Below are 17937 nucleotides of genomic sequence, written 5' to 3'. Positions count from 1 at the left end.
AATCAACAAATAAAAAAAAATAGAGGGAAAATGGTTTTGTCCAGTGTCACAAAGCTAGCTTTATTGGAAAAGTAAAACTAAAGCAAGAAAAGTAAAACTAAGCAAACGGTACCTACTGCTTGCCTCTTTGCTGTTGCTTGCAAATATGATGTGTGTTAAAATTTTACTTTTTAAATTTGTTTTGAAACTTTTAGTTACTGGTTTTAGAGAGAGAGAAACATTGACTTATTGTTCCACCCATTTATGCATTCATTGGTTGCTTCCTATACATGCCCTAACAGGGAATTGGATCCACAACCTTGGTGCATCAGGACAGTGCTCCAGCCAACTTAGCCACTTGGCCAGGGTCTTTACTTTTTATTAGTATATTAATAGCCAGGGTATAATACAGATTAATATTTAATTTAGCATATGCAATTTTGATGCCCTTCAAGCTTAGTTTTTAAAAAATGCCTTTCTCTATAGAAAGGTCTAGATTTACCCTGAGTCCAGTTAATATACAGCACTTCCAATTTTGGAAACCCTAAATAGCTCAATGGCTAACTAATTCCAGTAACTCCATATTAGATTTTATGAATTATACTCTTCAAATAATCACCATATGCTTCCCTAGTGCAGTACTTAAAAATATTTATTATTATTGCCCTGTTGGATTCATGTTCACGGTTACTCTCTTTTTCTACAGGTGGTCATAATGTCACAATCTCCTTGCAGTCCAGAACGGGGCACACCCATATGCCTTCTGTGGTTGGTGTCCTTGTCTTTACCCAGTTCTGGTTCTGGTTTCCTCTTTCACATTTCCTGTCATTGGCTTATACCCCTACCTGTGTCATCGGCCTTAACAAAGACTTAAAGGTAAGCTTCTGAGACCTCAGTTTTATAGTGTATCTTCCTCACCATATTCTGTTCACCATCCACTTGAGTATTTTCATGAAATTTTAAAAATAAGTTAGCATCCCACCAATAAAGTATTTCTCCTTCAAACCAAGTTATCACCTTATTGAGTGGAGGTTTTAAAAGTCAAGTCTTCTTAATAAATTGGTAACCTTAATAAACCAATTGAAAGGGAATGGTAAGAAAAGGGGCAAAATATAAAATATGAAAAGGCTTTGGGAGCTGCTGAAGGAATTTCATGTAGGTAAATAATATGATGGGGTTTGCATTCTAGAAACATCATTTTGGTACAGTGGAAATCTGTTACATTGCTATTGCAACAATCTGGGCAATGAAGAAAGATGACCTAAATTAAATAAGGAATGAAGGTTTGAGACAAGCACATGTTTCAGAGTTATTTGATGCTAGGGTATTTGATGGGGGAAAGGATTATTACTGAAGGGAAATCAAAATTGGAGGATGTCCCTTTGATTGTGGCAGAAAACAAGACCAACAGTGAGGATCCATGAAATCTGACAGAACCTAATGACCTAAGTCAAGGCCGTACTTTTTTTTTTTTTTTTATGGGTCTTGTTTGTACTTAGGTCTTCCTCAGTTCTATGGCTTCTCCATCACCGTCTTGCTCTCCTATCCTCTCAGAGGCCTTTTTGACCTTTAAATAATTCTTAAGTCTGGTCATCACTATTGTTAGAGCATTCTATTAAGTTTTCAGAGTAGAGAATTTTTAGGTAAAAAAAAATGGCTGATAAAAATTATTTTATTGATTTTTTTTCCAATATAACTGTCCAGCAAATTATCCTTTAAGTGTTTTGGCATTAAAGTATTCACACGTGTGAATATTGAGCAGTTTAACTCTCAAAACAAAAATCTTTTGATTTCCCAATCCCTAACCTTTAACATTGTGGCTAAACATCTTATAGAATCTTTAGGGACTTTTTCCTCTGGCTCACAGCTTTATCATCTGTGTTTACATTCTTTACAATGAAAGTAGGATGGAAAGACAAGATTTCTTGTCCTGGTACGTATGATGCTCATGGCTATTTGTTGTCAGTGCAAACTGGATAAACAGAAAAATTCAGACAAGAGAACTTTAAACCTGGTCATATAAGTGACATGAAGCTGCCTTTTCCATTAGGTTCATGTTAGACTCTTATAAGGTGTGATTATATGGTGTGGAAACTGTATATACACTAATATAGGTTGTTAGTGTGGTACAGGGAAGTGATGTGGACGTTAGGTGTGCAGACTAGATAGTCACATAATACTTTACAAACAGGTAATTGTTGATCTGATACTCACACCATGAGTGGGACTTAACCCACCAAGCAAGGTGCATGGTCAGTAAAGATGAGATAAAGGATGCCTATTCAAAGGCACAGAGCTTCAGGAAAGTATAGGGAACTACAGGTAGTTCTGTAGAGCACCTCAAAGCTAATCACTGCAAGAAAATAGGTCTTTAAGGGGAGAATTGATGACATAATTGAGTAGCACTGTAATTGAACATCTAGCCTAGATCTCTTTGCATTCATTTGTATGCTTGTTAAGAGAATGTAATACTTAAATCTTGACTTTGATTATTTTAATGGAGGAAAGAAATTCTTTTATTTCTTCAGATGCCAAAAGTTCAGTATAAATCAAACTGTAAACCATCTACATTTGCATACCCTGCCCCTCTGGAAGTACCAAAAGAAAAAGAAAAGGAAAAGGTAGGTTCCTTGTTCCTTTGAACAGCATTTATACTTATATATAGGAGCTACTTAGTATTTTGCTTGGGTTTGTTTTAAATTTTATTTATTTATTTGTTTATGTTACTGATTATGCTATTACAGTGGGCCTGATTTTTCCCTCTTTGTCTGCCCCCCTCCACCCAGCATCCCCTACTCCCTCAGGCAGTCCCGCACCCTGTTCATGTCCCTGAGTCATACATGTAAGTTCTTGAGCTTCTCCATTTCCAATACTGTCCTTTCATCCCCATGGCTGTCCTGTAACTACCTATTTGTACTTCTTAATCCCCTCACCTCTTCATCCATTTCCCCACGCCCAATCCCATCCCTTTGTCTTTAACCTTTGGCATTCTAATTATAATGTGTGTTTGAGTGAGCCTCTTTGTGATCGTCTTGTTTGAGACTCTCTGTGCTTCCTAGACTTGCACATTTCTTTTATTTTTTTAAGTAGATTTCCAATTTTTTGCTCTTTCTCTTCTCCTGTCACCCCTATGAAGCGAATGTTGGATTACTTAAATTGTCCCATAGGTTGTTTACACTTTCCTCATTTTTTTTGGATTCTTTTTTCTTCTTGTTCCAAGTGGTTGTTTTGTGCTTCATTATGTTCCATATCATTGATTTGATTCTCAGCTTCATTCACTCTACAGTTGCTTCCCTGTAAATTGTTCTTTATCTCAATTAGTGTACTCTTCATTCCTGACTGGATCTTTTTTATGCTCCTGAGGTCCTCACTAAGTTCCTTGAGCATCCTTATAACTAGTGTTTTGAATTCTTCCATCTGATAGGTTGTTTATCTCCATTTGTTTAGCTCTTTCTGGAGTTTTGATCTGTTCTTTCATTTGGGCCGTGTTCTTTGTCTCCTCATGTTGGTAGCCTCCTTATGTTGTTTCCCCATATTAGGTAGAGCCGCTAGGACTCCCTGTCTTGGTAGAGTGGCCTAATGTAGTAGGTGTCCTGCAGGGTCCAGTGGCTCCGCCTCTCCTATATCCCAAGCTTGGTGCTCAAGGTATGCCCATAGTGTGGGCTGAGTACACCCTCCTCTTATAGTAGAGTCTTAGTTGCTGGCTGCAGGTCAGTGGAGGGATTTACCCAAGCCACTAAACTGCAAGGGTTGGCTGTGATCACATACCACCAACGTCCGCCCTCCGCCCTCCATGGGGGATCAGCTGTGCAGGGGCAGGGTGGTAGTGCTCCATCGTGGTGTGTTGCTGTCTAGTGGGTGCCCTGGCCCTGAGGTCTCCCAGGTGGTACAGGCCAAGATCTGCCCCAGCCTGTATTTTGCCTAGGGCCACCCTGCCTGAGCTATAGAGCAATCTGAGATGGCTGCTACTTATGCTGGGCTTGGAGATTCCCAGGAAAAGCCTCGCCATGAATCTAGGCTGCAGCCAGCTGCTGCTTGTTTGAGAGGATTTAAAAAGTTGGGAAGTATGATCCAAGCCCGGCCATTCATATGGAAAAGCAGCTTGGGTGTGCTCTATTGGGAGAGTGCCCAGAAAAGAGACAGTGGCCTCTGTTCGCCTTGATGCCAGGTACTTCAGTTCCTTCCTGTATACCGCTGGTGCCTTTCAAGCTGCTACCCTGGTGCTGTAGCCCAGAGGGAGTGAGTCTGAGTAAGTGAGTGTTCTTTAAAAGGAACTGCTTGGGGCTCAAGCAGTTTCTTCCACGGATTCAATCCCTACTGGGTTTTGCAGCCAGCAGTTTTGGGGACTTACCTTCCTGGAACTGGGACCCTGGGCTGGGGGGTCTGGTGTGAGACTGGGACTCCTCACTCCCAAAACATTCGTCCCAAATTTTAATCTACCACACATGGATATGGGACCAGCCCGATCTGCATCTGCACCCGTCCTACAAGTCTGGATGGATGTGGTCTCTAATTCCATAGTTCTCGGACTCCCATTCAACTCGATTCCTGACAGTTCTGAGCAATGGTAGTTCTGTATTTTAGTTGTAATTTTGTTGTGGTTGTGCAAAGAAGTGAACCATGTCTGCCTATGCCACCATCTTAATGGAAGTCATCTTTCAGGAAAGCAGAAGTCTGCAGATCAGCATCCCCATTCACAGCACAGCTTCAAGCATCTCTCACAAATCCGAATCTGGTGGCCAGGCAGGTCCCCACAGAGCTCCATCAGCTCTGCTCTTGTCTTCGGCAGGCAGGCTTCTTGGCCAGCCGCCTCTGCTGCACCAGACCACGTGGCAGACCAGACCCCTTCTCCACACCCTTCCAAACCGCCTGACTTCTTCCTGTATTTTAAAGTAATGTTTATGGTAAAATCTAACATTACACAAGAAGATAAAGGAAAAGCCCTTTTTCTTTCCTGGTCATTCAAGTGCCATGTTTCAGGAATCACTGTTTGTGACTTCTTCCAAATGTTTTCTCCATATATATCAATACTTTTCATACCACAAATAGAATTATTTTCTACTGTTTTGCCTCTTGCTGTTTTTACCTAAACAAGTTCTCTTTAAAACTTTCATATATATAGATCATATTTTTCCCCAAACTGCAAAGCCATCTTTTTATGTATACAGCATCATTTATGGTACCACTTCCCTATCTGGTAGGCATTTAAGGTTATATCTAATTCATCACTGTTATAAATGAAACTGGAACAAGAGTCGTCATACACATGTGTTTGTGCACTTGTACAAGTATATCTATAGGTTAGGATCTTAGATGTGGAATTGCTTGATCAAAAGTAATACACATTATTTTTATAAGTATTAACTGAATTTCTTCCTAAATGGATATAATCAATTTGTACTCCTGCCAACAGTGTATGAGGACACCCACTGATACGTGTCCTCACATATCAGTGAAAGAAAGCTGCACTTGCCCCTGAAGTTTTCTCAGTGAAATTACCCCTTATGATACCTTATGTTTAGGAAAATGATTATTTCTCTCAAGATAACATTCCATATTAGCTAGTTGTTGGTTATTTCCTGTAAATTTTTTTGTACATAGGGATAATTATATAACTGACCTAATTTGAGGGTGATGGGTGATGAGTATCTTTTGATGACAACATTTTGTTTCATCAGCTGTGTTTCCGCCCTTTCCCTTTTGGGTCTGAAACAAAGTCAGTTTAAAATAGTGCCCAGCCTTTCACAGTCCTAGTTTCACCTTTGATTTCAGTTTGACCCATCAAGGAGAATAATTCCAGGCTAATCACTCACCCACTGTATGTTACTGATGTAGGGCTTCCAGTTCAGTGAGAGTATCTTTACATCTAAATCTGGAGGAAACTTATTTTTTCCAGTGCTTTCCCTATAATGTAATAAAGGGTACAGCACCCAAGTCTCTCCCAGAAAGTCATGAGAGCAAATCCACATCCAAGGTAAGCTGCAGATCAAAAAAAATTAGAATTATATCGGACACAAACCTCTGGGAGGTAAAGCTTCTCCTGATGGCTGTAGTAGTAATTACATGAATAAATGCCATGATTTAGTCCTCAATTATTTTGTTTGTGTTATACTTACTGCCAGGAAACAGAATAGTATTGTAGGACTGAGTTATCTTTGGACTTGTACATTTGTGTGTAGATAAGGAGTCACAAAGATTTATCCTCTTCACTTCCTCTAGGTTTCCACGGCTGTGTTATCTATTACTGCCAAGGCTAAAAAGAAGGAAAAAGAAAAAGAAAAAAAAGAAGAGGAGAAAATGGAAGTGGTAGGTATAATTTGGTGGTCATATGAGTTGATTTATCTATCTCTGTATGGTCTGGATTCTTCCTTAAACATTATTATACTTTACTCCTGGCTTCCTTCAAATAATTATACTGTTTAAAACATAAAGACTCATGTCATTTTAATTGTAAGAGACTTTAAAGATTATATTCATTCATGAGAAAATTCTTTTCAGGAGTGAGTACAAATCAGAAATGAGTTCTTGGAAGAAATGACAACTAAAATGTGTCATTTATTAAATAGATCCCTTTTATCCTCTGACTTCTGCTCCTATAAAAACCTATCATCCTTTTAAACCTAGTTAAATATAATTTTTACCCCAAAGTAGAGTTACCCTCTCCGTCCTCCAAGTCCGACATACTTTGCTTGTACCTCTATTATATCTAATCCTAACTACCTTTTGTACCTAATAGTTGCTCAGTAAATTCGTCAAACAATATTTAATCATATGGAACAGAAGTGAAACTGTATTGTGCTATTTTTTAATATTTTCTAGGATGAGGCAGAGAAAAAGGAAGAAAAAGAAAAGAAAAAAGAACCTGAGCCAAACTTCCAGTTATTGGATAACCCTGCCCGAGTTATGCCTGCCCAGCTGAAGGTTCTGACCATGCCAGAGACCTGTAGATACCAGCCTTTCAAACCAGTAAGTTACCAATGGCCCTTAGCTGCTGTATACCCAAGGGACATTAATTCATAGCACAATGTAATAGTGACAGAAAAGGATAAATCTCTAAAACATTGGGAAAAGCTCTTTAGCCTCATAAATTTCTTAGTGAAAAAGAACATTTCCTTCCATTCCAGGCAGATAATCGTCTGTGTGACCCTGTAAATGTCCTTCATCTACCAGAGGCTTCCACCGTAGAAGTTCCTAATGCAGGATAGTGATGAGGAGCATAGGCTCTAGAGCCAGACATCCTGAATTTGAATTCCGATTCTACCACTTACAACCTCTGTGACCTTAGGTCAGATACTAAGCCCCTCTGCCTCGATTTCCTCTACTTTAAGGTAAAAATTATCATCACTAACTCATAGGAATGTGGTAGAGATCGGAAAAGGTGATAGTTAATACACAAGCACTTAGAGCATTGAATTTTACAATTATAAAAGGATTGTCATGCCATTTAATTGATTCTAAGGCAGAATGTTTTATGTTAGAAATAAATGATCAGAGATTTCAGCATGATAATGTCTTATTTTCCTGAAATAAGAAAACTAGAGAGCCACGAGTAGACACATTTAATACATCTAAATCCTGGGCATAAATGTCATAGATGAGATTACTAGTTCCTTATAGAAAAGTAAACCCATTCTCAACAACTTGAAGGTGGTATCTGATTGTGGTGAGTAGAAGGCAACTCTTACTTAGAGTTCTGAGCCAGGGTCTATCTTACCTGGCTATATTATCAACCGGAAGAGACCAGGGCAGGGAATGGAAAATAGCTGTAGTTAGTAGAGAAGAACTGGAATTGCGCTGAACTGACTCTGTATTCTACTCTGCCATCTCTTAACTATATGACTCAGACAAGTCATTTAATTTCTTGGTGTTTCACTTTCCTCATCTGTAAAACTGGGATAGTGATACTACCTACTCCTACAAATGTTGTAAAGATTAAATAGATTGTTATATGTAAAACACCTAAAACAATGTCTGGCACATGGCAGATCCTCGGTAAATATTACTTGGTGGTGGTGACAAGTCACAGGACATCTTTAAGAAGCAGTCAATCAGGCCAAGGGGGAGAGAACAGCTTGGAGATCTCCTCCCACCTCCTATTAATCCTGCATTACTAGCACCTAACACTACTTGGTCTGTAGTGTTGAATGAATGAATTGATAGTACCACCGTTGGACATCTTAAATGAAGTCACTGCCTAATCTGCAACCTAGTTCATCTAAGGGGCATATTTACAGAGAGTGTATTCAAACAGCATCTAGAAACTGCTCTTGACAGTGAAGTGGGAGATCATATGCATACATATATACATAATACATATATCCAGAACAGATATAGTGGTATACAACACCCAGTGTTTTCAACAATTATAAAGAATTAAAGATAGCAAAGTAACCCTGATCAGTATGTCTCAGTGTCTCCAGTTGAATTCCTGCTCAGGGCACATGTCCTAGTCGTGGGCCAGGTACCTGTCTGAGGGCATGTAAAAGGCAACTGAATGATGTTCTCTCGTTTTCTCCCTCCCTTTCCCTCTCCCTAAAAATAAATAAATAAATAAAATCCTTTTTTAAGAAAAGACAGCAAAGTACATACTTAATGTTGTGAAGCCATAAGAGGAAACTAGAATGTCTTTGTTAGAAATTAAAGGTCGTTGAGCCTTTGCTCAAAATAAGTCAGAGGAAGTTGCAACAGGACAAGGAACTAAACGGATAGCTTGTTCATTTGTGAGTCAAAAGACTGCCTCTGTGCAAGCAAAAAATGAAGGCTAAGGAAGAGTTGCCAGTTGCCTGGCTGACTGTTGAGTTTTGCCTCAACACATGCATCCCCTCAGTGAAGACCAGGAGACCTATAGGTTCCAGGTGTTTAACAGAATCCCTGTCTAATCATTAGCTGACCACTGAGCCACTGAGTGTAAACTTTAGTGATCCCATATGACAAAAATAGACTTTGTAGAAGTAGTTCAGAAAAGTCACAAAACAAATAACATACCCTAGAGGTAGAGCAGGATCTGATTTCTAGAGTTTCCACGTTATATTATTCAAATGTTCAGTTTTCATCAGAAACTTACAAGACAGTCAAAGAAACAAAATACGCCTCATACACAAAGAAGAAAATAATTAATAGACACTGTCTCTGAGGAGACCTAGAATTAATAGACAGATTAAATTAACTATTTAAAATATATTTAAAGAACTAAAGGAACTATGTCTATAAAACCAAAGGAAAGTATGAGAATGATGTCTCAATAAATTGTGATTATCAGAAATGCCTTCGATTTCTGAATATTGACTTTGTATCCCACTGTTTGGCCAAATTCACTTATTAGGGTGAGTAGTTTTTTGGTGGAATCTGTAGGGTTTTCTATGTACACTATCATGTCATCTGCAAGCAATGACAGTTTTGCTTCCTCCTTTGTAATTTGGATGGCTTTTATTTCTTTTTCTTGTCTGATCACTATGGCTAGGACTCCCAATACTATGTTGCATAGGAGTGGTGAAAGCAGTCATCCTTATCTTGTTCCTCATCTTAGTGGGAAAGCTTTTAGTTTTTGCCCATTGAGTATGATGTTGGCTGTAGGCTTCTTGTATATGGCCTTTATTGTGTTGACATATGCTCCCTCTACTCCCACGTTGCTGAGTATTTTTATCATAAATGGGTGCTGTACCTTATTAAATGCTTTTTCTATATCTATTGATATGATCATGTGATTTTTGTCTTCCTTTTGTTTATGTGATGTACTACATTTATTGATTTGCGAATATTGTACCATCTGCGCATCCCTGGGATGAATCCCACTTGATCATAATGTATCATCTTTTTGGTGTATCATGGTATATTGCTGGATGTGGTTTGCCAATATTTTGTTGAAGATTTTAGCATCTGTGTTCATCAGCGATATTGGCCTGTAGTTTTCTTTCTTTCTTGTGTCTTTATCTGGTGTGGTGATTAGGATGGTGCTGACCTTGTAAAGAGTTTGAGAGTCTTCCCTCTTCTTGGATTTCTTGGAATAATCTGAGAAGGATAGAGGTTAGCTCTTCCTTAAATGTTTTGTAAAATTCTTCTGTAAAACCGTGCAATCCAGGGCTTTTGTATGCCAGGAGGTTTTTTTTATTACCACTTCAATTTCATCAGCTGTTACTGGTCTATACAGGCTTTCTGCTTCTTCGTTCAGTTTTGGGAGATTATATTTTTCTAGAAATTTGTCCATTTCACCCAGGTTTTCTAATTTCTTGGCATAACAGGGGAAAGAAGAAGAAGGGTCATCAAGGAACATGTATAAGGGACCCGCGGACAAAGCCAGTGGGGGGTAGGATTGAGTGTGGGAGGTGGGGATGGTGAGGTGGGAGAATGGTGGGGTAGGATGGGGACAGCTGTTGTTGAACAACAATTTTTAAAAAAATTTTAATCATGAATATCAGGAAAAATACTGAAGAATAATCAGAATTCTGTATTTGAAAAGTAAAGCAAATAAAATGAAAAATTCACTGGAGTTCAATAACTTATAAGCAGAGTTGAGCAAACTTGAAGGTAGGTCAGTTGAGGAACAACCTTCAAAAAAGGGTGAAGGAAATTGAACAGAACCTCAGACCTGTGGAACACTATAAGGCACTCCAACATTCACAGGATGGGATGATGTGTTCCCAAAAAGAGAGAAAAGGATAAAAGAATATTTGAAGAAATAATAGCTGGAAACTTCCCCAACTGTATGAATAATATTAACCTACATATCCAAGTTGCTCTGTAAGTCCAAGTTTGATTAAACGCAAAAAGATCCACCCGTAGACACATCATAATCAAATTGTTGAAAGACAGGAGAGGTAATCTTGAGAGCGGCAAGAGAAAAGCAACTTGTCATGTACCAGGATCTTCAGTAAGGTAACAGCTGATTAGTCATCAGAAATTGTGGAGGCCAGAAAGCAGTAAGATGACATATTCAGAGTGTTGAGAGAAAAGACTCTGAACCAAGAATTCTGTATTCAACAAAAATGAAGGTGAGCCCTGGCTGGTATAGCTCAGTGGATTGAGTGCTGGCCTGCAAGCCAAACAACTGCAGTTCGATTCCCAGTCAGGGCACCTGCCTGGGTTGCAGTCTAGTTCCCAACAGAGGATGCACGAGAGGCAACCATACATTGATATTTCTCTCCCTCTCTCCTTCCCTTCCCCTCTAAAGATAAATAAATAAAATCTTTTTTGAAAAATGAAGGTGAAATTAAGACATTCTCAGGTAGAAACTAAGAGAATGTGTTACTAGCCTGAACCATCTAGCTATAAAAAGTTCTTTTCATGTGTTGATTACATTGCAAGATTTGAGTTAGATTATTTCATTTAACTTAAGCATGAAATAGTACAGTTATAACTGGGAGCCATGTTTCTAAACTGTCGGGCATCCTTTTGTGAGAATAGGTATTTTCTTCTGTTTAGTAGAATATTAATTTCCATTTGGTCCTTTAGAAGGTTTGAGTAAACTTTTAGGCCATGGAGGATTAGGACAGTGGCTGTGTGCCCTGACTGTTGTTGGATGAATACTGGTAGTAAAGATAAGGTCCATTCATAAAATGGCTCCTCTTCAAAAAAAGCAAACTTTTTAAGGGTAGAAGTTCTAGATTAATGTTCCGTGTGTGTGTGTGTGTGTGTGTGTGTGTGTGTGTGTGTGTGTGTGTGTGTTGAGAAAAGGAAAACAGTTTAGAAGTTCATGAAGGCACGCCGGTTTTATAGCATGGCAGGGCCAAGTTCTGATGAGTTCAAAATCAAATTAGGTTGAACTGCAGAGATGCTTATGTGTATGTGAATCATTTAACTGATGTTCTTGTGTTTCTTTTTCTTCCTAGTAATGTGCTTTGGTAGAAATACGTTTTTTCCAGATGTGCTTTGCCACTGTTGACTGATTAAATTACAGAGAGCAGCTTTCCATTTCCTTTCACACAGGCAAGCAAATAGAATAAGATTAGCACACCAGAGTTTGGTATGTGAAGTTACCTTCTGCTAATGTGTTTGGGAGAAGGCTTAGTGAGCCCTTCATTGTTGTACATCACAAGGTTTTGTAGATTAAAGTGGGAAGCACCCAGATACCTGTTGTATTTATGTTGTTCTCTCTGTCATTCTGAAATCCTGAAGGAAAATTGACTTTTCATTTATGGATTGTCTTTTGTGCCCAAAATAGTTTTCTCACAAATAATAAAGTGTCTGTTAGACTAGTGTGCTTCCAAACTTGCATGTGCATACAGATCACCTAGAGATCTTGTTAAAACGCAGATTCTGTAGCTCTAGGATAGGGCAGTTTTATACATTTTTTTAAAGATTCCATTTATTTATTTTTAGAGAGGGGAAGGGAAAGAGAGAGAGGGAAATACCAGTGTGTGGTTGCCTCTGGAGCGCCCCCGACTGGGGACCCAGCCCACAACCCAGGCACATGCCCCGACCGGGATAGAGTCGGCAACCCTTTGGTTCATAGGCCAGCACTCAGTCCACTGGGCCACACCAGCCAGGGCTGTGCATTCCTAACAGGCTCCCAGGTAATAAAGATGCTGCTGGTCCAGGACCGCAGTTGAGTGGCAAGGTGTTGTAGTAGAATGTGGTATTAGAATACCGTATTTGGACAGTAAACATTCTCCCTGCAGTCAGACTGAGGCTAGTCCTGGGAAATACTCTTTTTTAAAAGATTTTATTTATTTATTTTTAGAGGGGAAGAGAGGGAAAAAAACATCAGTGTATGGTTTCCTCCCATACACCCCCTACCGGGGACCTGGCCCACAACCCAGGTATGTGCCCTGACTGGGAATCAGACTGGTGGCCTTTCGGTTCGCAGGCTAGCACAAAATCCACTGAGTCGCACCAGCCAGGTGATGAAATACTATTCTTAAATTGGGGTGTGTTATCCAAATAGAACAGTGCCACTTATTCTACCATCCAGAGCCACTGGGTTAAATACTCCTCGTAGATTACAGTTATCTCCATCCTTTGTAATGTACATTGACATTCAAGCCTCAGACTAACCTAAACGAATAGGTCAGGAAGATGTTAGCCTCCTCTTACAGTTGAACAGTCTGGTTAAGTCAGCAGTGTGGCATCGCGCAGGCACTACCGTCCAGGTTTCCTGGCTCACCTAGTAGAGCGTAGGCAGTTTCACACTACTGTTTCACAAACATGCACTCTAGATTCTGAATCAGTCTGGAATGTGAGTGGAGCTTGCGCCTCTTTATCGCCTGCTCTGTGTTGACAGCTGTCCATTGGAGGCATCATCATTCTGAAGGATACCAGTGAAGACATTGAAGAGCTAGTGGAACCTGTGGCAGCCCATGGCCCAAAAATCGAGGAGGAGGAACAAGAGCCTGAACCCCCAGAGCCGTTTGAGTATATTGATGATTAAGGACCACAGGTGTGTGTGAATATTATACATCAAGGGAACTCTCTGTCAGTTCTTCACAAATGCTTTACGCAGGGACATTGTCTCACCTTTTCCCTTTCTTTTGTGCTCAAGCTCTATTTACCTAAACAGTATTAAAATTATCCCCCTTTTTGGGACCTCTTCTTGCAGTTGTAACCACCAATTCCTTTTTCTTTCTATTTTGATTCTACCCTACGGTAAACTACCATTGCTGTTGAGAAAGTAGCTGGTCTGCAAACTGTTTTTATAGGTCCATGGAGAAATAGAGAGCTTGCTTCAGAATGTAACTCTCCTCAGTGCTTCTTTTACCAAAAAGGCCTTGCTTCCTGCTCACCCCAAAAGAAGTCCGCTAAACTGACAGTTTGCTCAACGATGGAGCTGATTTACATTCTGATGTAAGCCCCTTGTTGTAGATTAGTCACTGTCTGGGCGAGCACTGGTCCGAAGACCACGCTTAGAGTAGCACAAACCCAGACTTCCCACTGACTCCTCTCCCTCTCCTTTGGCAATGCTCTTGGCACTAACAGCCTTAACATTCATTTATTCAGTGAAGCTTTTGAACATCTGATGTGTATAAGAGACAGGGTCTGTGGGTGACTTTGGAGTCAGTTAGACTATAAAATCTTTGTCCAGTTGAAAAAGATTATTGTGCCAGGGTTATAACAATATTGAAAGGGGGGGTCTTCGGGAGCAAAAGATTGGAATAATCTAATTTAAAAAATTGTCATTCATATTACTCCCATTTTCTTGAATGGTCATCACATATTTGAAGATGCATATAAAATGTATATTCGGCCCTGACTGGTTTGGCTCAGTGAGTTGGGCACCATCCAGGAACCAAAAGCTTGCTGGTTCAATTCCTGGTTACAGCACATGCCTAGTTTGCAGGCTGGTCCCCGGTTGGGGGCGTGTGAGAGGCAACTGAACAATCTTTCTCTGACACTTTTCTCCCTTCCTTCTCCTCTCTCTAAAAAATAAATAAAGTCTTCTTTTTAAGTATTTAAAATAAATAAAATGTATAATCAAGGCTCCCTAATTCCACCCCAGTATCAGTATATTGTAAGACAAAGAAAGAACAGTATTTTTACAAGAGAAAAATACATTTAAGTGTAAGGTTGCAGATCTAGCACCATAAGAATTATTATACACTGACTGGCAGTTACCGAAAGCCTTTAGAGGAAGGCCGTGTATACATACATACATATATATATACATATGCAGAAACCCTGCCATTACAGTAGGAGACTATTTTCAAACCTCGGAGAGGCAGTTTGGACCTTAGAGGGGATGGTTTATACTAACTTTCTTGCTGTTAAACTTGCTCTTGCAAATTCCCTTTCAGAGAATTTCTCTCTTCAGGAAACCTTGGTGGTTTCCTAAGCCTTCCCAAGCCAGCCCATGGCAGTATTGAAACCTTGAGCCCTCAGTCTCTGCAGAACTGACTCCGTTAGCCCCTCCAGCCTTTCACAACACTGACGGAAAACCAACCCCCTGATGAAGTCTTTCCAAGGCAGTTAGTGCAAAATGGCATAGAAGTTTAAATTAGATTCTCCTTAATTTTCAAAAGGATAAAATATTTAGTCCGATAGAAGTTGGAAAACTGGAGTCTATCTTAGCAAAAACTAAGGCATATTAGAACCAGATAGGCAGGATTAGGAGCTAGTTTTAGACTTCACCAGCTAATCATTTAAAAGGAAAAAAAAATGATGTTTAGCCCTGGCTACTGTAGCGCAGTGGATTGAGTACAGGCCATGAACCAAAGGGTCACTGGTTCAACTCCTAGTCAGGGCACATGCCTGCGTTGTGAGCCAGGTCCCCAGTAGGGGGTGTGCAAGAGGCAACCAAACACAAATGTTTTTCTCCCTCTCTTTCTCCTTCCCTTCCCCTCTCTCTAAAAATAAATAAATAAAATATTTTTTAAAAAATGATTTTAAAAGAAAGAATGACCCTAGCTTCCCTTCCTTTCTGCCCTTCCCCAGGATCTCATTGCTTATCTGAAGAAGGTTGTCCAGGCTCCTGTTGGAAATGCCTGTGAGGAACTTCCTGTTGAGACCTGCTATTCACTGCATGTACCATTGCCTCTGCGCTGGCTGAAGAGCCTGCCTCCAGCCAGGTTCCATGGTTGAGGAGAAAGATACATGGCTGTTTCGTGTGCTCTTTCACAGAACTTGGTTTTCAAATAAATATGCTAAAATTTCCAGATGGACAAGTTTGTTTGTTTGTTTGTCAGCCTGGATTTTAAATAAATGGATCTAATACCCTTCCCACACACACACACCATGAAATGCCTAAACCCAAAGAGCTAAGTCCTTGATTGAAGTCCCTTTGATGACTGGAGGGCAATGACTGTAGTCTGTAGTCTGTAGAGGTAGTTCAGATACTTTTTTTAAAATAAGCTTTGTTCGTTGTTTCCTGTGTTTGACTTTGTTAAGGACAATAGATGTAAATTATTTAGTTTCACTTAGCTACAGAAGTTGATGATGTATCTTTTTTCTTTGTCCTTTTCCACCTTTTTTCATGTTTTTTTTTAATTGAGGTAATTCAAATGTGATAAAATGCAGAAATTTGAAGTGTCCACAGTTTGATGAGATTTGACAAGTACACGATTTCTATATTACCCGGCCTTTTTGGATGCTGAGCTTTTGAAATAAGCAGGCACAGTCGTCACCCTGACAGCTCTCCCTTCTCATGTGCTAGGCACGTGGAGGGCACCTCCGATCCACTGGGATGTGGCAATAAGGGCTAGATGGGGAGGGGTAGGTGCAAGGGTTTGGTGTCCTGGTCTTTAATTGTATAAAAGTAGGTAGTTTTTAACATTTACATGTGAGTGGTTCTTTGCTCCAACCTTGACTCTTTTCACTTATTAATTTAAGACATAGCCTGTTGAGTCTGAAAAAAAAATTACTAAAGGAAACAAACGCTTGGGTAGATCAGCCCTAATACATCCAACTACTGCAGCTTTATTGTTAGGTCCAGGTCTAGAGGTTAGTGATCCCAAAGGATGGCTCACTCGTCAGTTAATTTCATTGTATCCCCTCCTTTGTAAATTCCCTGTTTCCTCAATATCAGATGATTCTATAAAAGATATTATCTCATTTCCTAGACACTAATTAGCTATGTCCTTCCTGTTCAAGCTCCTAACATTGCTTGTATTTCAGACAGTTATCTGTAACATTTCCTTTAATATATGAATTGTCTAAAAAACAGAAGTCTCTCAATGATGTCACTGTCCAAAATTGAGTAGTCTGGGAGAGGGGGTACATTCACTGGCTTCAGGCCAAAGTTATTCAAGTTCTTCCAGAATAATTGACTGAACTTCAGGGAGTAGGCAATACTAGTTCCTGGTGCGCGATGCAATTTAGAATTTATATTTTGGTCTTAAATCTCGAGGTTCAAGGTTTTAAAAAACACGCTATAAAGTAAAATGGCTACTTGGGTCAGATGATGATAAGACTTACTGAAGGTTTTTCCCCCAGATTTCCTAGGAAGAGCATAGCACTGAGAGATAACCGAGAAGCAAAGAAATGCAAGGTGAACTAGGACAGGGGGAAGTAAGTTGTGTATGAAGACAGGATTGGAGCTAGAATTGACACATTGAATAGAAGAAACAAGAGAATGGCCACAATCCCAGGTGATGCCATTGTGGCACACTGTTTCAGAGTTGAAGGCTGGTGGGATGCACAGGTGGAAAGAAATTGGTTTCTTGGATGGGACTGAATTCTGGAATCATCTTTGTCCTACCCATCTGCGCATGAGTGTGACTGCTGGCTCTGCCTTTGGAAAGCACTCGCTCTTGGTGTCCGTGGCAAGTCTTTTCCCGCTGTCCCTGACCTTCCCTTTGTTTAACAGATCGCATAAATTTATCTTTAATTGAATATTTCTTTGTGCAGGGATTCTTGGGCTATTTGGCAGATCCCACTCTCTCTGTCCTGCTTTTTAACTTGAGCCTTCTCAGAATTTGGGTTTTTTCATTCTGCCCATTCTCCAAGCAGTTTCACCCATCCCACACCTTCATTCACTGCCTTTGTGCTGATGACTCCCAGCCCACGTCCTTCCCATACCGTTCATCTGAGCTGGCACACGCTCCACCCCTGGGCATCTGGCCTCATTTGGGCTGCCTCCGGGCAGTTAGAACAGCAGCTCCAAAACACATCCAGCCTCCTGTTTCTCCTCCTTGGGGCCAGTGACACCCCCCCAACGGGTGGTCCACACCAGAAACCCAGGCTTCACCCTTGACCCCTCTCAATTATCTGGTTCGCCCACCCTCCCCCACTGTTCACTGCCCCTAGTTCAAGCACTTAATATCTCCCCTTAGACTTGACTTGGCCCACTTTAATTCATTCTCCAAAACTGATCTTTTTGAAATGCAAGACATACTCTCCTTAAAAATCTTGCAGCCGTTCTTGTTGAATAATGCCCAGGTACTTTAGTGTGCGTGCAAAGCTGTTACAGGACTTGAGCTGCAGCTCACCGTTCCTGCCTCCCATTTCTTCACTCCTCCCGCCTCCTGCTCAGAACCACATTCACTTCCTCTGAAGAGTCCGGCTTTCTGTCAGCTCCTAGCCTTTGCACATACG

The 17937-nt window shown here is 40.2% G+C and overlaps 1 protein-coding gene across 2 annotated transcripts in view; it reads left to right on the top strand.

Annotated features, from left to right (window-relative positions):
- Positions 1–15570, top strand: part of PSMD1 (proteasome 26S subunit, non-ATPase 1) — a 98639-nt gene extending 83069 nt beyond the window's left edge. For both annotated transcript variants that reach the window (XM_037063550.1, XM_037063549.1), the window contains exons 20-25: positions 686–855; positions 2508–2600; positions 6199–6285; positions 6799–6945; positions 13196–13351; positions 15340–15570. In XM_037063550.1, coding sequence (XP_036919445.1) covers positions 686–855; positions 2508–2600; positions 6199–6285; positions 6799–6945; positions 13196–13342 — 644 coding nt within the window. In that variant the 3' untranslated portion in view covers positions 13343–13351; positions 15340–15570. The remainder of the gene's footprint in view (positions 1–685; positions 856–2507; positions 2601–6198; positions 6286–6798; positions 6946–13195; positions 13352–15339) is intronic.
- The last annotated feature ends 2367 nt before the right edge of the window (positions 15571–17937 follow it).

This window comes from Sturnira hondurensis, unplaced genomic scaffold, assembly GCF_014824575.4.
Source record: "Sturnira hondurensis isolate 20B ecotype Veracruz unplaced genomic scaffold, ASM1482457v3 Scaffold0014615, whole genome shotgun sequence".
Taxonomy (NCBI): domain Eukaryota; kingdom Metazoa; phylum Chordata; class Mammalia; order Chiroptera; family Phyllostomidae; genus Sturnira; species Sturnira hondurensis.
Note: the sequence above shows the minus strand (reverse complement) of the source record. Positions and strands in the feature narration are given on the sequence as shown.